Genomic DNA, 21282 nt, shown 5'->3' with positions numbered 1-21282 from the left:
CAGCCTTTTTCAGTTGCTCTCGATATTTTTATGTAGAAACATTGTAGTAACATAGCTGTTGAAGGCCCGCCCCCCCCAAAAAATGCAGTTAATGTTTGAGTTAATTTAAAGGATACATAATTTACATGTTTTCCTGAAATGTCTTAGAAATCACTTTAAGGGATTCTGTATAGAATGCAAAAGAACAGAAAAGTCCAAAAGCTGAGCAACCAGATGAGGAGGGTTTAGCAAATAGCAACCATGTTGTGTCCACTGACTGCTCCCCTTAGAGAGAAAGCACCTTATTCTTGAAGAGTTACAAGCTGGTATTTGTAAAGGGCTTTGTAGTTCTTTGTAGTGGAAATCTGCTAAATAAGGTTGGGGGTGGGGGTGTGGAGAAGAAGTGAGAGGAGAGAGGTGGGAGGGAAGTAGTAGAGGGAGGGTTAAACCTTTGAAGTGCCAGAGCCTCAGATGACTTCCACATTTCACATGCTACCTATTGGATCCCCATCCAGCGAGTCTCAACTGTGGCTACAGGTTAGAATCACTGGGGAAATGGTAAAATTACTGGTGCCTAGGTCCTACCTTTAGGTCCTACCTCTGACCTATTAGATCAGAATCGCAGAATTTTGAGGAGGGGCAGGATTTTTAAATGCATTACTAGTTTTAAAAACTCCACAGGTAACTCTGACATGCAGCCAGGGCTAAAAACCACTGTAGCTACTTCAGCTCTAGCCAGTAAGTTGTGGAAAACGTTCATTAACACATATATATATAAAATACTTGGTAACTATGTAAAATAAATGTGTAGACTTTCCCTTATGTGTATCAAATGGATGATACACCTCCTCATCATTTATTGACTATCTCATTATCTGACATTTTGCATTTGCAACAACAGTAAAAAAAAAACAACTACTATCCCACTCTTTCAAATGCATAAACAGCGTACATCTGGCAGTAACGAAGGCTGCGATGTGAGGCAAGAGTAACACTGGCTGTGATGGTTATGTGTCAGCTTGGCCGGACCATGATTTTCAGTGGTTTAGCAGTTATGTAATGATGTGGTCATCCTCCATTTTTGCGTAACGCTGATTTTCACATAACAACCTGGTCATGTCAATAAATGAGGACTGCGTGTATTTTGTCCCCCCTTAGCCAGTTGCACATTCTGAAGAATGGAGTGGACAGAGACAGAGGAAGGCATTTTAAAAGGACCCACACCCTTCTTTAAGGAAGGGTTGGAGTAGGGGTGGGAAACATTGTTTCTGTGTCTTTCAGGAAGTAGAAAATATGGCATGTTCTCAGTCTGTCTAAATTATGTACCTCTGGGGGATGTGATCCATTTGTGTCAAAATAATGAGGCATCTGATACGCTGTATTTAACATGTGTGGGAATTCTTTGCAGAGTAATTAGCATTCCTTTCTCCGGCCTGCATTCAGAGGAAACATACCATTCACACCCTCTCTGTGTTCACATTTTCCAGTGCGTTGGAGAACTTTTTCTCAATAGAAACCTTTGTGCTTTTCCTAAGAGGACTTGGATTATAGTTGAAGAAACTTAGCATGTCTTTTTTTGTTTTTCTGGCAGGAATTGATTTTAAAATCAGAACAATAGAACTAGATGGAAAGAAAATTAAGCTTCAGATATGGTAAGTACACGCACACACACACACACACACACACAGCTTCTCCATCAGGAATTGGAAGTGGACATTAAAATGTGAATTGTGAGAAGTTAGAGGCATCCTGTGGTAGCTAAAGGATCTTTTCTCTAAAATCAGAAACAAGGGGAAAACAGGTTAAGTATTGAGCGTCCTTCTAAGGTATCTCCACCAGGGGTGGGAAAGTGAGGAGTGACATCAAAAGAGATCTGAGCATGCATTCATCCAAAACTGTTTAATTTTATAGGAGAAGAAATGAAATTCTGAAGAGTGTAAGTTACTTTTTCATAGTTATTGCAGCTGTGAATTCAAACAAGGCAAAGTGGTCATGTGGCAAGAACCCTAAGCAGCAAGTACAGCTCTAGGTTCTAGCCTTGACCGCCCCTAAATTCAGGTGCCTTTGGGTCGGGTGCTTCCCCTCTCTGGGCCTGCTAACCTCATTTATGAATTGATGCGTTGGATTGATGACCTTTGGGTTCCCTTCCAGCTTTGAAATTTTATGATTTTTTTTTGCTTATTCTCATTAAATAAAGAAATGAGGAGGACCACTGGACTGGGAAATAAGGGAGAAAAAGTTATGTTTCACATCTTTAGTGCTGTAATATGCAAAGCACAGATCTCCTTGTGATCACCTACCTGTGGCCGGTGAATTCCTGAAGAATTTTTCAAACTTCAGTTAATAAATATGGTTCTTCCAGATCACTAGGTTGAATGTTTTTAGCTTGAACTCAGGATCTCTTAGATTTCTTTAACTTCATAGAAAGCAAAAAAACAAAGCTGGTTTAACTACTTCCAGTGCAGTGCCTTGTATGGCGCCATATGGCTTTGGGGCCTTGAGGAAGGTTTTTGGTGATATTTGCTGATCTACTGTTTTTTACTGTGTGATGATGGCAGCCGTAGACCGAATTTAGACATTTAGAGGGCATGGACTGAGAAGGTGGCAGGGCTGAACAGTAGAGAAATGGATGTCAACTTCTTCCTTAGGCTGTTTTTCCTCTTTGAATCTCAGAACTGGGGTGGAATTTGAACATTATATTGAAATCCACCAGCTCTTTTTTTTACAGAGGAGGAAAGTGGACCTTAGAGTGGTTACGTCCATCTGAGAGCATACGTGAGGTTTAGTGGTAAAACGAGACAGTACCATATATCCTGGAACAGACCATCAGCTTCCTGGGTAGCCTCGTATAGTGGGTCTCTGTGTGCTTTACTGGAAAACATGGTGACGGTTACCACAGGCTGCCCTTTTCATCTGTTGGTATTTAGTAGGAAGCCAAAAATCTTAAAGAGATAAAAACTATTTTTAAGAGAGAACCAAAGAGAATTCCCGATTCCATGCTCTGCAGTCCTGATCATAGCAATAAGGAGCACAGGTTCCTGAGTGTTTCTAGGAGCCTGAGGATGATCAGCTAGTGAGGACTTACTACAGAGCAGCCAGAACATCATGGCACCGTCTAGTCAGTGTTGCCCTCGGCAGCACAGAAGTGCCCGTTCGGTCCTCACGACCCACATTCAGTGTGGTAGGGCTTCTCCATCCACGCTGCCAAATGGGTCTAAGTCAGTAGTGTGTTAGAATCAAGAGAATACGGTTCGTCTTCGTCTGCTCAGAGGTGCTTGGCCTCTCTTTTCCCCATGGCGTGTTTTCCGTGTACTAAACAAGTGAGCACATATGTAGTCCTGTCAGTCAGAGAATGATAGGATAAGGTGAGTCCTGGCCCTGCATCGAACAGCTGAGGCCTAGGATCTGGGAGTCTCATCCAAGTGGATTAGCTGTTTCGTGCAGAGCTGGGCCCACAGCCCTCCTGAGCCTGCCGCCTCTTCTTCAGCGCGAGGATGATGGTAAGATCCGCTGTGCCAGGCTGTGCACACATCATGTGAGACCATTTGAAAGTGTTTTGTAAAGTAGACATAAGTGTTAATGTGTTTATTGATGGTTTTTAATTTACCGTATTGCCCTTGGTCCTTAATCTGTTGTTTGAGTTTGCTATGCATTAGACTTCTCGTACTTTTCTACAGATGCCTCTTGCTCTCTTGCAATAAAATTGTACAATTTAGTTTGTCCTAGTAGCACAGGTGGTGAATTAGTTTTGGCTGTAAGTGGCAAATTTGGGAATATTGTTTTTTCCAAAAATCAAGGAAATTTATCTTCCTTTAATTGGATTGCTTCTACAAATGTAATTAGGCAGGTTTGCATTTTTTCGAATGTGTTTTAATGGCATGCCATCCACTAAAAAACAAGAATATATGAAAGGGTTACACAATTTTGAGGTGCTGTTCATGTTTAAAAGACTTTGGAGACATTGCCGAGGATTACACATTCAACTCCAGCCTCCCCTTCAACTACAGGCCCACAGCTGAAATAGTTCTTGAGATCCATTTTAGTGTGCTCTGCTGAACGGAATTGACACAGTAGTAAGTCTAGCTCGATAGCTTGCTTTGTGCAGAAATCACGCTTTGAATCATGAGAGCAAAATGTCTTAATCATTAAGTACTTACAAAAAGGATTGTAACTACCTCCAGGAGTCCCCAGAATTCAGAACTATTCTGTATTCCCTCCCACATGTGTTTGAACCAGTACAACTTGCTAGCTCCTCACAGGGCCCCTGTATTTCCCTGTGGCTGCTTTTACCATCCAGACCAAAAAAACCCGTTGCCGTTGAGTCGATTCTGACTCATAGCGACCCTATAGGACAGAGTAGAACTGCCCCATAGAGTTTCCAAGGAACACCTGGTGGATTTGAACTGCCGACCCTTTGGTTAGCAGCTGTAGCGCTTACCCACTATGCCACCAGGGTTTGCCTTTTACTATCAAGTCCAAGTTTTTCACCCAAGTCACTGTGAGCTCCCAACAGGCTCCTGTGGCCACACTGCCTCCAGATGGCAGACGCATGGTGGGTTCCCTTGTACCCTTCAAACCACTGCGCCTGTGAGCAGACCAGTGTTATATAGCTCCTGCTGCTTAGGGTCTCTCCTCAGTGATGCTGGTCATGACTTTTAAAGCCATTCCTTCTCTGTTTCAAATTTTAGGGACACAGCGGGTCAGGAAAGATTCCGAACAATTACGACAGCGTACTACAGAGGAGCCATGGTGAGTGTGGTTTAGGGTTTTGTAACTCTTCAGGTGAAAGTCAAACATGAACCTTCATTTGGCAGGATCATAGCATTCAAGCTGGGGTCTAGTACTATGGGGGAAATAGACTGATAATGAACACAAGACATGTAAAGGGGTTTTTGTTATGTTTATGTTTGGTAACTGTATACTTTGCCATTGGTCTTCGTAATAATAATCAGATGGTTGGCTTGTTGATGTTCTAGATCTCCTCCACATGTTGAGGTGATTGTATATTTTTGTGATTTTTCTTCTAAAGACCTTATGCAAAATCTTGGCAAACCACAAGCCTCCGTGGCTCAGTATTCATTTTCAGCACCTTCTTGTCATTCAGCCCCAGTGCCATCACCCCTTCTCTCTTGCCACCTCTACAACATCCACTGCTTATGCGTGGAGGCTCCTTGGCCAGCGTTCTGCCAGCTAACCAGGAAGTAGCTAAATGATCTGTGATTTGGGGGCTTAGAGTCTGGTGAATCTTGATTACCCAGTCCTTCTGTGTTACATCCTGACCTTATCCTTGTTAGCATAACTTCATTGCTTGGTTATTTTCCATCTGAGATACCTGAGCCATTCAACAACCCGTTTATATTGCATGTCAGCTCTGTGCAGGTGCTGTGTGGTCTGGGAGTACAGTGGAAATCAGGCAGTTTAGCCCCTAGAACGTCAGGTCCAGACCAGGGCTTTTACCTCTGGTTTTAAGGCCTAAGCCCTCACAAGTCGAAGCCTTGAATTTCAGTGAAACCCATTATGCTCAGAAAGTTTTTGAAGGTTTAGTAGTTGAGATCATGAAGCCAACCTATGGTTTGTGGGGTATCAGCTGCCACCACACCCAGTTCATTACTTGAAAAACTGTTTTGCTCCCAGGAGTGGTGCCAGGGGTGATGGAGCTGAAGGGGATGCTGGCTGGCCATCCCCTTGTCTCCAGGAAGGCGTGATCAGACTCTACAACCCCTTCATTATCATGCTGCCCTTCCCTCCTCCCCACCTGTCACTCAGCCTCAATTATTTGGGCAACAGTAAATCATCCCCACAGAAAGATTAAAAAAAAAAAACAAAAAACCCGTTGCCAATGAGTCGATTCCAACTCATAGTGCCCCTATAGGACAGAGTAGAACTGCCCTATAGGGTTCCCAAGGAGCTTCTGGTGGATTTAAACTGCTGACCTTTTGGTTAGCAGCCAAGCTCTTAACTACTGCACCACCAGGGCTCCACAAAAAGATTAGGGATCCCTTTTTTAAACTTCGTCACCTTTGTACTACACACCACTAAGCATTTTGTATGTGTGTATTCACACACCACCCTAATAAGATTGTGAAAGAGAGTTGCAAGTGGCTCTGTTTTGCTTAGATTGGAATCAAAGTGGGAGGGACTGACTTATCTTGTATGCCTGAAGAGGCTGGTTGGTTGGTTTCCCCCCAGGAAGGACTGTAGAGATAAATAAGACCTGCTCAACTTGAAGGATGTACTCAAGTGTCACCGAATTGTCCAAGTAGAAATTGTTGAACTGCTGTAGCTTTTGCTGTGTATATTTTCACCAAATAAATTAAAAAAAACCAAAAAGAACACCTTCACAGGGACGAGTTGGAGTTGTTTACAGGTAGTTCCGATTAGAGGCTTTCGATGCACACAGCCTTTCTATTGACCATGATTTGTTCTCTGGGAGGGGTGTGCTGACATCACGTCAGTGCTTGTTTTCACCAGCAAGTGGGTGGGAGCACTGAGAATGTGGAGCAAACGTCCAGCTCGAATGCCTAGCTCTAGTCCGTGGAATGAAAGATGAGGTCGTGGAGACATGCTGTTTAATTTAGATTTGGGGATTGTCCACCTTCGCATATCTACTGCCTAGTCCTTCTTCACGTTGCTTCAGAACTTCAAATAATTAGAAAGTTTTGCTCTTCTAGAGTCGTGTCTTTGCTGTTTTGAAGGCAGGGATTTTTATCTCTCTTTTCTGCTGTAAAGCCAGTGCCTACAGTAGTGCCTGACACATAGTAGATGTTCCATAAATGCTTGCTTGCTGAAAGAGCAGCCAACAATAAGCAATGAAAAAAGTGGCACATCTCATGCCTAGAAGCAGCCTTACATAAATCTTCAGGAAATCCTGCTCTGATAGTCTTTTGGCTCTCTTGGGTCATGTGTTCTCACTGGTGGGCACCATTTTCAGTAAGTGGTAGTTATGGCAGGGTTCCTTTGGTTGGTTTGGGTATGCAGCATGTTGGTAAGTACTGTACTGGAGTCTGCCAGATATCCAATTCTGGAAATGCTGAAGTAGTTAGGGCTGTAGGACTTAGTGTCCGATTGACTATGGAGGGAAAAGTAACCCCCAGGTGTCTACTTGGCTTGCTGGCTGGTTAGGCATTGGCTTTCACCAAGATGAGAGGAATAGAAGATTTGAAGGTGAAGAAGACAACCTCCTGTTTTACTTAGTTGAGTTTGTGGTGACTACGGGGAATATCTAGGTGCTTATGTCCAGTCTGTGGTCTTTAGGCACATCTGGCCCCTGCCTACCTCTTCGGCCTCATCGTGTGCCCTTCCTCTGTGATCTATGCACTCCTGGCAAGCTGCCTTGCTTTCCATTGGGCTCTGAGCTTTCATGGACTGCAAGATATTTATAACACATCTGTTGTGTGCTAGGCACTGTGGGCTTTCCCTCTTCACCTTGCCCCGGACCCCTCTGTCCAGTTCAAGTCTACTCAGTCCTTAGGCTTTGGCGTTGATGTTGTTCTCTACAGGGAAGCCTTCCCTGACCACCCTAATCCTCCCAGCATAGGTTACATCCCTAGTATATGCACTCAGAGCACCCTGTGCTTCTTCATAGCAGTTGTAAAATTATAATTAATTGCATATTGATGGTTCATCATCAGTTTCCTTTGCTAGCCATCCACGAGAGGAAGGCACCTTGTTGATCTTGTTTACTGCTGGCAGTACCTAGCATAATATCTGTTACACAGTGTACCTAGTGCCGTCGAGTCGATTCCAACTCATAGCGACCCTATATAGGTCAGAGTCAACTGCCCCATAGAGTTTCCAAGGAGCGCCTGGTGGATTCAAACTGCCGACCCTTTGGTTAGCAGCCGTAGCACTTAACCACTACACCACCAGGGTTTCCAGGTACCCACTACTTATTGAATGTGTGGATGGATAGTGGGTGTAGCACTTAATATAGAAGTGTGGTCTATTGTGTGCCGTCGAGTCAATTCCATCTCATATTGACCCTATAGGGCAGAGTAGAACTGCCTCATAGGGTTTCTTAGGCTGTAATCTTTATGGGAGCAGATCACCAGGTCTTTTCTTCCGTAGACCCACTGGTCGGTTTGAACCTCTGACCTTACGGTTAGCAGGGCTCCTTAAGCGTGGTCTAGGGATGTAGATTTAGGAGTAGTTAACCTACAGGTGTTAGTTGAAGCAATCGGAAGGTGGACTCTTCAGAAATACCAGACATGGGTCCTTAAAAACATGACAACAGTCCTGTCTGGAGGGGAGATAGGAGGGTAGAGAGGGTTAGAAACTGGCAAAATTGTCATAAAAGGAGAGACTGGAAGGGCTGACTCATTAGGGGGAGAGTAAGTGGGAGTACGGAGTAAGGTGTATATAAGCTTATATGTGACAGACTGACTTGATTTGTAAACGTTCACTTAAAGCTCAATAAAAATTATTAAAAAAAAAAATACAACAACAAGGCCTTCCATTAAACCTGTATAGCAGTGTGTTATATACAAGTGTCTGTGATTCACTTAGATAAATAGTGACATTTTAGTCAGCTCATATAAAAAGAAACAACCTTAAAAGCATTATGGTTTCAATCTTACTAGAAGAGTAGGAAGGGACACGGTTTCTGTCTGGATTAAACAAGTGTGCAGTAGAAGTGATTCCCTCTTGCTCTCGGTGTCGTCTCTGCTCAGTGCCTGTTGGTGCTGATTCTTATCATGTGAGGCCAGGTAGAAAGGGTGCATCTCCGTTACCACAATTCATTAAAGTTTAACAGTCAAAATGTTAACAGTTATTATTTATTTACATAGTGAAACAGTGGAAGACTTTATTTATTTAATTCTCCGTATTCTTCAAATTTATTGTGAACCCCTTTTACAAAGAGGGGAAAAAAGGACAAACTAATAAAAGGCTTCTGGGGGGAAGGAGGACATTGACATTAATATCCCACAGCTTTAAAAATGGAAAACACCAAATAGAGATCTTCGTTTTTCTCTCTGTTATAGGGGATTATGCTGGTTTACGACATCACAAATGAAAAATCCTTTGACAATATTAAAAATTGGATAAGAAACATTGAAGAGGTAAGTCTGGAAAGCAGGTGGTGGCACCGGAGACAAGCCCTGCTGGGAGCTCCTACCAGGCTCCACCTGTCTCTGTGAGCAGCTGAGCTGCTGAGAAGCGGGGCAGGGCAGCCACCTTGGAGGGCTCTGTCCTGTGCTGCCTGCCTGCCTCCTCTGCCTGTCTGAGGGTGGGGGCAGATGGAGGAGAGAGCTCAGAGAACTTAAAACTTGGACCAGAGCTTGGACATAACTTAATCCAAATCTCCATTTTACACATGAGGCAACTGAGGCCAGAGAAAAGTGACTTGCCTGTAGTCATCCAGCCTTTAAAAAGGAGAGCCCGGACTAAACCATCCGATCCCCAGGTGCTGTCTGTCGGGCTGTTTGGCGAGCAAAAATTTATCTTTACCCCGGCAATTTAACATTTTGCCCTTCAAACCTTTTATCCATCTTAGATATTTGAAAGCTGGGTCTGTAATTTTGGCTTAATTCCTGCTTGATTGGAATTAAGGTTTTTCTGTGTCTTTCCCATTTCAGAAAGAACTGTGACTCTGAAATAATTTGGTACACATCTTTATCAATCCAGCTGAATTCATTTTTTAAATGGTTGGGAATCCAGAATACCTTTCCCGTTGAGTCACTGAGGACCAGTTTTTTTTTTTTTTTCCTCCTCTGACACTAACGTATGTTTATGTGTTTTGTGGTTATATAACCATGCGTTTTATTTCTGTTTGTTCCTGTGCAAAAAGAGACACAAGAACAAAGTTCCACAGCCTTTGGAAAAATAGTTTGCACGGACTTTGTGGAGGCGCTCAAGCCGGAGCTTCCCTGCTGCCACCTTGTTAACTTTTCTCTGAATCAGGCCTCGTGTTGAGTGAATGATTATTTGTCTTATTAAATTTACGGGTGCGTTTCTGACAGGTTAGCATTTGTCTAGCAGAACACGATTTTTCTCAGGCCCTTTTTATAACGTCCTCTTTTCTCCCCGAAGCATGCCTCTTCAGATGTTGAAAGAATGATCCTGGGTAACAAATGTGATATGAATGACAAAAGACAAGTCTCCAAAGAAAGAGGCGAGAAGGTAAATTTGAATTGCATACTTGAAGATTTCAATCTACTCATGTTGAGCATGTATTTTCTTACTGTTATTTAATTATTGATTTAAGGTTTTTTAAAAAATCTGTTTTCATTCTTTAACATTATCCCCAGCAGAGACATGTAATCCATACTTGAATGGCGTGAATTAGTATTCCAGGTCCAGCCCGTATACTGTGTGGTCATGACTCATTCCTAAGGAATTCGCTCATGTTTTCTGGGAGGTACAAATTGGTCCTTTTCAAGATTCCTGCAGCTGAGAGTTCAGATGCTTTCTTTTTATATCTGTGTGAAAATGCCCAGTATTCAAGTTAAAGTAATTCATTCTCTTTGAAAAAATAGGATAGGTGACATTTCAGCAGTAATCATTTTTCCAATTTGTTATTTTATTAAAGAATTTTTTAGTACACATTAGTTGTAGGCCACTGTGAATACACTGTTTGTGACTCACCAAGCTGTGGAGGCTGTTATAGGTCATTTATAGACAGGTCTCTGTTTTGTGCCCTGTGAAGCCAAAGAGTATCTTATGTACCTATTTAAAAACTTCTGTGATATTTTCTACATTGACTGAAAAGCTTCATTTTGCTCACTTTTCAAGTCTTGAAATTTTGCTTTGGCCTTTTTTAGTGATACATGCAAAATGCGTTTTGTTTTTCATTCTGACCAGCAAACTTTTTCCCCTAAAAACAATCACTTAATCTTGGTGTTGTAAATGAACTGGGAGCTCTTTGGGAATAGATTAAAATATGGAAGAGTTCACAATTTGTCTCAATCAATAGAAATCAAAGCAATGAATACTTTGATATTTTAAGCTTTTGCTTCTATTATTTGCCAATTTATTAAAATCAATATAGTAACTTGTCTTAGGCTGGGTTCTCTAGAGAAGCAAAACCAATGAAGCATATATATATATATAAATATATACCAAAACCAAGCCCATTGCCGTTGAGTCAATTCCAACCCCTAGCAACCCTGTAAGGACAGAGTAGAACTGCCTCCATAGCGTTTCTGAGAAGTGTCTGGTGGATTCGAACTGCTGACCTTTTGGTTAGCAGCCAAGCCCTTAACCACTGTGTCACTGGGGCTCCATATAAATATATAGAGAGAGATTTCTCTCAAGGAAATGGCTTATGCAGTTGTGGAGGCTGGCAAGTCCCAAATCCGTGGGTCGGGTGTCAGGCTGAAGGCTTCTCCTGAGTCACATGATTACAGGGGCTGACAAACCCAAAACTGGGAGGTCAGGCGGAAGGCTGCTGGCTCATGGGGTTATGGGAGCTGGTGAATCCCAAGATCTGGAGGTTAGGGGGCAGGCTGCTGGCCGCTGGCTCATGTCCCAAGAACCTAGGTCAGAGGAGGATGAGTCAGATGCAGGATCCAGAGAGAGAGCCTAGCGAGAACATCCATATATATTGGATGCAGGTCATACCTTCAAGGAAACTCATTGGCCTTGCAGCTGATTGGCTGCTCATATCAGTTCACAAGATGAAGGATGATTACATAATATCTGCCAAACCACTGAAAATTATGGCCCAGCCAAGTTGGTACATAACCTTAACCATCACATAACTGTTGGAGAGTTGTACTTCGGGAGCAGATAAAAGAGGCCAAAGAATCTCCAGTTAATGGTATAGAGGGTATCCATCTCATAGTTTTTCTTGTAAGTATATGAGAGAGCTAAAAGCTCAACAGAACAGAAAGAAGTACTTAAAATGTTTTAAGGGGAAGTTGTACCTTATTTTAACTTAAGATGATTAAATTCCAAACATCATAGAGGAAGGTAAAGAAATTGGAAAACAGCAGAAGTTCTAAAATAGATACTCTACCTTTAGGACTTTGAAAAGCCTAAAAAATATAAATGCTTTATATGTTCAAGCTACTTTCACTGGATTTTAATGTTTCTGTTTTGCCTTTCAGTTAGCAATTGACTATGGGATTAAGTTCCTGGAGACAAGTGCAAAATCCAGTACAAATGTAGAAGAGGTAAGAAAGAAATGTCTGGTGACTTGTTATGCACTGGCACTAGTGCTCAGATGCCTACGTTCAAGCAACACTGAAAGCCTTTTGTTGACCCACCTCCATTTTGTGAACTTTTATGCTTCTGACTTTTATGTGGGCCCTGGTTGCTGAATCTCTAGCACCCAGCTTCCATATGAGCTTGTATTAGATTACTCATTTAAGATTGACTGAACAGAAGATGGAAGTTCCGTTTAAGTTCAGTTTTTCCCTTTGTTTGGGAAGGTGGAATTGCTGGACTAGCAGACCAAGCAGTGTCCCCTGCCTGTTATCATCACTCAGGAGGGACCAGTCCCTGGAGAAGGACATCATGCTTGGTAGAGTAGAGCGTCTGTGGAAAAGAGGAAGACCCTCAGCAAGATGGATTGACACAGTGGCTACAGCAATGGGCTCAAACATAGCAATGATTGTGAAGATGGCACAGGGCCAGGCAGCGTCTTATTCTTTTGTACAGAGGGTTGCTAGGAGTTAGAACTGACTCGATGGCACCTAACAGCTGTAGTAGCCCGTAGCAGAAGACTCTTGCTTTCATACCTGTACTCTCTCAAGACAGCATTAAACTGTTGGTTTATTGAAGAGATTTCCTTAGCATACATATTTAGACTAGATTAAGCACGATACATTGTTAACACAATGGCAGTTACTAGAAATCAGACTGTGTGTTAATCAGAGAGTAGCTTTAATGTAAGTTTACAGTAAGTTAGCTGTTGAAGAAAACCAAATTGTTTTCTTCACCAAGGGCAGAATTGTTAATATTTTATTTTTAAAAAGCATTTTTTAAATTGATCATAAAAGTAATACATGTTTATGTATGAATGTGTGTTAATTCATGTAATTCACTTACCAATATATCGATGGTTTCATAAACATTTAATTGCTTAGGTTATTCACTGTTCATCATACATCTTGGCTAGATATCAAGACATAAAGGACCTTATTGGCCAGGGGATGCTAATCAGAAGTTTTTCTTTTGTTTTAAATAACAATTAGCACTCATTTTTTTTCAGGTTGGCTAATGGGTGTTAGGAAACAGGAAGCCCCGCTGATTTATTTACACAAGCACAGATAAGCAGAAAATGCTTCCTTCTGCTTGCTACAGGAGGATTTCACTGTCAGAGAGGGGAGAGCCTCTGCAGTGAACTTGAATGGTGGAGAAGAGCTCACCACCAAGATGGCCGACATAGGTTTTCTCCCACAGAATGAGCTCCTACCCTTGGGCCAACAGAACAGGCTTAGGTGTCAGTTAGTACCTGCCCCCCACCCCTACCCCACCCCATCCCAGCTGTGGCTTAGAGAGGACATGGAGCTGTGGAAGTGTAAAAGCTGCTTATTCTAGCCAGGTGTTCTACAAAAGTTAGCAGTTTTCCCAGAGCTTAAAACTAACCTCATAAAAATTGGCATGGGGCTTACTTAGAAACCTGGATTCCCAGGTCACCAGTGTGACACTAAACTGCAGATAAAAAGTAGTAAGAGGAGTCGTCATATTGTTTCCATTTGACTTGACATAATCTTTATTCCTGAACGTTTTATTTGGATGGCAGGAGTGGCTGGCGGCAGAGTCTGACATAGCATGGAGACAGCCTAAGAAGCTTCAAGAGTCCTTGGCTCTGTAGAATTAGAGTAGAATGAGGATGGGTTTTAAAAACATTTGGTTTAGGTCAAGAGGCACTATGGATAACATACCGCCAAGATTAATCAGATTCGCCTCCCTTCCATGTAAGCTGATTTCCATGTTGGGGGATTTAGCTGAGCTCCAGGAACTGTTGGATTTTGGACTGGGGAGACATGGAGGTGCAGTAGTTAAACACTCAGCTGCTAACTGAAAGGTCGCCAGTTCGAACTCAGCAGCCACTCCACGGGAAAAAGATGTGGCAGTCTGCTTCCGTAAAGATTACAGCCTTGGAAACCCTATGGGGCAGGCCTCTGCTGTCCTCCGCTGCCCTTCAGGGTCGCTATGAGTCAGAATCAACTCGCAGGCCATGGGTTTGGAAGACATGGAAGATGTGAAGCATAATAAGGGGTCTCAGGTGTAAGAATAAAAGCACTTTGAAAGAAGTACAGGAGTAAAAGGTAAAGATTTTTATGAAGACAGATTTTAGAGCTATGAAATAATATATAATCATTTATTTGCTCATTAAATAGATATTTAGCATCTCCCAGATCAGGCAGTATGCCCTGCTCTGGGGACGCAAGGGTGACTTAGCCAGAGCTTCTGCCCTTGAGGTGCTCTTGGTCTACTGAGGAAGCTACTCCTAACTCCACGAGTGTCATATCAGGAACTTCTACCAGGAGCTATGTGGAGGAAATGTTGAGGAATGAATGAATGGCAGCTTGATAACATTGGAAAATTCTTTGGAAAATGTTTATGACGTAAATGAAAGATGGGATATAACATATGCATACTATGATTACAGTTGTGTTCTTTTCTCAGTTAAAAATTCTAACGGAATATATTGTACAGTGAAGGGATGAGAATTTTCTGTATTTCTGTCCCAAACTATATTTTAACTCTATAATTATGATTTTTTTTTTTTTAGGCATTTTTTACACTTGCACGAGATATAATGACAAAACTCAACAGAAAAATGGTTGGTATTGCTTATAGTTCTTATTTTCATTATGATAGTTTTTATTCAGCATTTTGATCAAAAGGCTACGTTATGTAGTCACATTAAACTTGTTTTTTTGTTTTTTGTTTTTTTTTTTTCGCTGACTTACATAGTCACCTGGTTAAACTTTGATTCTTATTTCTGGCAGCTGTTTCAGTTCTTTCATCTGGCTCTTTAAGTGGTCTTTAATTGGATTTTGATCAGAATAATTAAAATTAATAATGGCACAAATTAAATTTTTGCCATGAAATTATCTAGTTCAGTTTTCACATGATGAACATTTTACCTACGTGTAATTATGATCTTGAAATTGCCAGTGTTTGCGTAAATTTGAAAATATTCCAGTGATGAACCATTAAGTCAACCTTGGAAATTTGTTTTAACCCAAATCCTGAATATAATTGTATACCTTGTGTTACCAACTCTTCTTACCTTCAACAACAGTATCTTGTTAACAACAGGATTGTCTATACCAGTATCTTAATATTGTTTCCATCCTTAACCTTGAAACTGTCCACTCCATTGACTATTTCTCTGGACTAGAAATGGGAGCTTCCTATCCAATATATTATTAATATAAAATGTGTTATCCTAAAAACATTTTTCACCTTTTAATCCATCATTTCCAAAGAAAAAGACACAACATTGAAGATTTGCTAGTTCCCTTTCTTTTTTTTTTTTTATTAACTTTTATTGAGCTTCAAGTGAACGTTTACAAATCAAGTCAGTCTGTCACATATAAGTTAATATACATCTTACTCCTTACTCCCACTTGCTCTCCCCCTAATGAGTCAGCCCTTCCAATCTCTCCTTCCGTGAAAACTTTGGCAGCCTCCAACTCTCTCTATCCTCCCGTCCCCCCTCCAGACAGGAGATGCCAACACAGTCTCAAGTGTCCACCTGATATTATTAGCTCACTCTTCATCAGCATCTCTCTCCCACCCACTGTCCAGCCCCTTTTATGTCCCTTTCTAATAAAATATTTTTTTGTTTGTTTTTTTAGTGAATACTTTAAGATATGGTGTGGTATTTTTAGGTAATTGGGCTTAAACCATGAAACTTTCCTTTCTTGGTAACTTTACCCTCTATCTTTTAGAATGACAGCAATTTATCAGGGGCAGGTGGACCGGTGAAAATAACAGAAAACCGATCAAAGAAGACCAGTTTCTTCCGCTGTTCGCTACTTTGATGAACTCTTTCTGAGAGACTGCAGCCAACCGAGAGGAACCTTTCCTGCTTCTCTGAAAGCACAGGTTATCCAGCCTCAGAATATCACCGCCCAGCTGCTGCTGAGAGCACCTGTGAACCTAGACCTCTCGACACAAAATGCCAAGTGGACTCAGCCTCTGGGCGTAGCCAAATAACAGGCTCCTTTTTTCAAACACGGAAGCAATGAAGTGGAGACACATACAGGACTTACCTTGTTTTTTCTTTGTTTTATTGCCTGTTGCAGAAGCTGCTATCTTTCTTTTCACTTTGCACATCAGTGTTAGCCTGTCCCGGTTACAGCACAATCTTAGACTCGTAGGTGTGGAGTTTGGTCTCACAAAGTTCTAGACAGATCTGTGCACTGGGGAATGTTTAAAAAAAGAGCAGAACATTTAAAAAGCAGAGGTTAATATACTAAAATTAAAGAACATTTGGTCCAGTTCTTATGGCCAGATGTTATTGCATTGATAGCATTTATTTCAGGACTCTGGTTTGTGATTTTCTTAAATAAAAATCATTAAACTGTGGTAAAATTTATTCTAAAGATTCATAAGAATGCCCATCAGTAGAGGCCACAATTTCTTTATTTCTCCAGATTGTTTACAGCTTTGGTTCATTCTAGACCTCTTTGCCACAGAGTGTCTGAGTGGCTGAAAGGATCACTTTTGAAGGTGCTCACCTCTGCCTAATCTATAGAAACTGCATCTGGGAATCTTTCCTGTCACTTTTTCTAGGATTTTTATTTACCGTTCTCTCCCTTGTTGGATCTGTTGTAATTCCTCAGTTATCGAAAACATAACATATTTGAATACTGTTGTCTGTTTCTAATTGTGAACTTCTTGAGGTGAAATTTTACAGAAGCAGAGAGATGTGCCATTTAGGGTTTTATTTCAGCATCTATTTGTGGTGTTGTCATATTAGGATACTCTATTTTTTTTTTCTTAGGTTGACCCCTTAGCTTGCTGATTTAGTTACATCACCTAATTCCTACCATAATCCCTGTCTGAACAGTTAACAGAAGTTAGATTTAGATTTTAGGGTGCAGAAAGCTTACCTGTAGGAAGAGAGATTAACTTGACAGACATTTAATAGAGATAGCTCTTGGTGATGGTGATAATAATAATTTTTGGTTTCCTTTTTTTGGAGGGGAGAGTGTTATTTTTAAAGAATGAAAATAATTGACTTAGTGCAACCTCTAGGAAAGGTCTGCCTTTTCATTAGAAAAAAGATGAGCAAGATTTCAGTTTTAAAACAGTTGTTTACTTGTAGAACCCAGCTCCATCTGTTCAGGTTTGTTGTTACAGAACTTGGTCTGGTTGTTTAGGCCAAAGCCACCCAAAAGCTTAGCTGCCTTTCTTGCTGAGCAATGGTACTGGTATACATTTTATGGATGAAACTATCACATAAGAAAAAAAGGTATTTAGTGTTAATTTATGTGCCAAAATTCAGATCAGTATGTCATTGCTGTTAATGTAGCCTTCAGTGTCATAACAGAGGGGATGATAAAGAGGTGATTAGGGCCATGAATTCTGTTAATAATTACTTTTCCTGGTATGCCTATTTTGCTTCATAAAGGATACCACCATGCTTGATAGTTAAGAATGGAGAATTGAGGTGGAAATGGATTGCTTGTTACCACAGAGAATTCTGCTTCAAATTAAGATATGTAGTTAGATGCTTGGACCAATCAGCCTTTCCTACTTGTTTGAAAACTTACGCACAATTTAGCGGCAGCAAGTGTACTAGATCTATTTTTGATGGATACAGTATACTAAACTTATTATTGACCAATTTCAGTGTCCCTGAATTTTTTTTTTTTTTTTGTAGTTAACTAGGCTATTTAAAAAAGAGTAGACTATTTAAAGCAGAGGTTCATATACTAAAATTAAGGAACATTTGGCCCAGTAGAATCAGTAGTTCCCCAACTGAAAGTTGATTTTAAGTCCACCATCTTTGAATTAGATACATTTTTGGGAAGGAAAGAGAATTTCTTAGAGACATCCTGTATTCACTGATTTTCTCAAAAATATCCAAGCAGTTAAGCTTTCTGGATGGTAACAATACTTTCTAAGAGGCAAGTGTCATGGCACCATGTATGAATGTACTTCTTTTAGTAATTTACCTCTGACTATTTGGTGTCTTAACACTTTGGTTGATATCTCAGGGCTTGTCTGCAAACCAAAACTGACATATTCTGTGGTGTGGTTAACTTTTTTTTTTTAACAGAATGCTTTGCTTTTGTTGTATTTCTTCTCTCTTCTCTTGTCTTATATGGGTTAATAACTAGTCTCCATGAACTTCCCTTTGAAAGAGCCTGTAAAAGTTAGATGAGTCTAAAAGTGCTCTTTGAAGTAGTAGCAAATTGGGGTGTATATGCTCTGTTATATAGAAATAAAATGTCCTTGCTATTTTCTTACATTTAGCTTTGCTAAATTGTATATAATTTGAGCTAAGACCATAGGAAATTTCACTTTCTGCATGGTAAAGCGACCCAATAAATACTCGACTTTGCTTAATAATGTACATACAGTGCATTATTTTTTCTATTCGTAGATGAATTTAGTGACAGATAATTGTCTGTTCCCTGCTGAAACGGAAGAATTCTAGTTTTGGGTGAACGTCTTTGTGGTCTTACGGATCAGGTACACGAAAACTTTTGCAGCAGTGTTAGTGTTTCGGTGGCTGCACTTTATTATCAGCGTGCTGACTTCTGATGATGATTGGACTAGCCCTTTTCAAACAGAGTCTGGGAGTGTCCGACAATGAAACTGTGCTGTAACTCAGTAGCATGTAAAGCAGGTGATTGTAGAATGTTTCACCGGGGACTTATTTTACTTCAGACAGATGATGAGAGAGTAATCCACCTGTGCATCAGTTAGTGCTGCTGCCGGGTTTCTTGCTATCGAAGGCAACACTTTGAGCAGCCTTTGTTGTAAATTTTCAGAAGACCATGTACTCTTTACTTTGAAGGACTATTTTTTAATTATACCTCATTTAACTAACTAGTATTCTAATATCTGGTAGAAAAGCAGTGAGCCAGCCTGTAAGCATTCTATGAAATTTAGGTTATATCTGTTGTTTTGAACTAAAGGCATCATTGGGAAAGGTAGGAGGAATTTTAGTTTAGAATAGAACATACATGTCACATCCAGTAGCGCAAAAAAAGTATCTTCTCCCTGTCCCCATTAATAAATTTAGCTGTGCAATATAGATACATTTTTGCAGAAGTTTCTATGTCAGAGATTATAACTCAATTTTACAGGTTCTGAATGCTGAGAATCTGTATTAAGGCTTATAAAGTTTTTCCTGTGATCAGTAAGTAATACATTTGAGCAGACATTTTTTCTAGTTCATGACTTGGATTCTTTAATAAATTTAGTTTTTAATCTTTACAGGTGAATTTCTAAGCTTAAATTTTTAAAACCACATTGCATTATGTTGGCTTACTTAGCTCAGATTTTAAGCACTCGTGTCTGTAATCAGGCTTTTTAGAAAAAAAAAATTTAACAGAAAAGAGATTGCATTTTCCTTCTTGTTATATCCAGAAGGGAAATAAAAAAAAAAAAAGAAGAAGCCTTGAAATGAAATCCCTTGACCTAGAGGATAGTTTAATAAAATTTTCCAATTCTAGCACAGTTTTGCAATAGAATCAGTCTTTTTTTTTTTTTAGACTAATGCAATTAATGGCTGTCATGTTCATTATGAAAAAATTAAATAACTGAAATGAAAATTAGTTATTTTAGAGATGTTTTCAGATTTTACTTTGTTTTTTGAAACGCTTGTGCCACATTCAGTTACATTTCTTGTTGCCAAGAACTAATAGAACTTCTGATTTCATTTTCTGACTTTTTTTTTAAAATGTGAATTTAATCACTGTTATTCATTCCTTTGGCCTTATTGCTAGATTTTATTTTGTTTGCAGCTGACACGCAGTTCCTTTAATCCAAAATACCATAAACTGTTTGACTAAAATCATGCCCCTAAAGGAAAATATCTAGTTTTTCCCTGGAATTATCCTGTTGTGTATGGTTAAGCATATTTTATTTTTGCTCCAGCGGCTTACTGTGAAAAGCTCCTGCAGATAAAGTGGACCTGTCATGTGGTTAAACTTGTTTAAGCTGATTCATTAACTGTGTACTGATACTGATGCTGTGTTTCGTTTTTTTTAATGGATTTTATTCCAGGTGAACTTTTTTTTACAATAATGTTCATCTAAAATAAAGACTACATAATGAAAATACTCATGACTCACTGAAATGGATTACACATTTTAGATCGTTTTCTTCCAATTTGCTGGGTGTGTAACTCTAACCATGATTTAAAAAAAAAGAAGTTGCTGTCGAGTCAGTTCTGTCTCATTGCAAGCGTACAGGACAGAATAGAACTGTCCCATAGGGTTTTCAAGGAGCAGCTGGTGAATTTGAACTGCTGACCTTTTGGTAAGCAGCCAAACGCTTAACTACTGTGCCACCAGGGCCCCCTAACCATGATAAACCAAAAAAAACCCATTGCCATCAAGTTGATTCCGACTCATAGCGACCCTATAGGACAGTGTAGAACTGCCCCATAGGGTTTTCCAAGGAACACCGGGTGGATTCAACCTGTCAACCTTTTGGTTAGCAGCCGTAACACTTAACCACTATGCCACCAAGGTTTCCCCTAACCACAGTTGACTTGAGATATTTTAGCAAGTAACACAATTTGACTGTACCTGGCCTCCTTACTGATGTTCTCCCACTGTGCTTGTCCCTGGCTCCTAGCCTAGCCTTTTCTCTTTATCCCCACAACCATCTCAAACCTTTGGGATTCTTCTCAAGCTTTCCTACCTCCTTCCTCCCATTCTTGGAAGACACGTCTTTGATCTCCTGCCTCACAGAGAAAAGTATTCATCTAAAACGACCTTAGGCTCCTCTCTCTCCCCAACCTATACCCCACCGAGGACTGGCATACTTTCCTTCTCTTTGAGGCCTTTGCGCTTGTCGTTCCATCTCTTTCCCATTTCCCAGCTTTGTTAACGCCTAAGCTGAGGCCTGAAGAATGACTGGGTGCTACCTTCTTTAGTAAACTTAACAAGTTTGGATTGTGTGCCCTTCTCGTATACTTTTCATGACATCTATACTTGCCTGTCTGGCGTCCCCACTAGACTGTGAGCTTCCTGGAGACAGGAGTACATCTGTTTCTTTGCCTGGGTTGTGTCTCATACCTAGCAGGCATTCAATATATATTTTAAATGGATGAATAATTGGTTGAATAAATATAAATCCATTAGAACAGCCAGAAAACAAAATAAAGCTCAAATGCATTCTTTAGTATATTGTGAGTTATTAGTAATGTAAAAG

General features: G+C 40.4%; 1 protein-coding gene across 1 annotated transcript in view; it reads left to right on the top strand.

The window, feature by feature from the left end:
• Positions 1–19516, top strand: part of RAB8B (RAB8B, member RAS oncogene family) — a 73551-nt gene extending 54035 nt beyond the window's left edge. The window contains exons 2-8 of the mRNA XM_064267438.1: positions 1571–1631; positions 4668–4728; positions 8961–9038; positions 10009–10098; positions 12027–12092; positions 14663–14713; positions 15831–19516. Coding sequence (XP_064123508.1) covers positions 1571–1631; positions 4668–4728; positions 8961–9038; positions 10009–10098; positions 12027–12092; positions 14663–14713; positions 15831–15923 — 500 coding nt within the window. The 3' untranslated portion in view covers positions 15924–19516. The remainder of the gene's footprint in view (positions 1–1570; positions 1632–4667; positions 4729–8960; positions 9039–10008; positions 10099–12026; positions 12093–14662; positions 14714–15830) is intronic.
• The last annotated feature ends 1766 nt before the right edge of the window (positions 19517–21282 follow it).

The sequence above is a fragment of the Loxodonta africana genome, chromosome 13, assembly GCF_030014295.1.
Source record: "Loxodonta africana isolate mLoxAfr1 chromosome 13, mLoxAfr1.hap2, whole genome shotgun sequence".
NCBI classification, from domain to species: Eukaryota; Metazoa; Chordata; class Mammalia; order Proboscidea; family Elephantidae; genus Loxodonta; species Loxodonta africana.
Note: the sequence above shows the minus strand (reverse complement) of the source record. Positions and strands in the feature narration are given on the sequence as shown.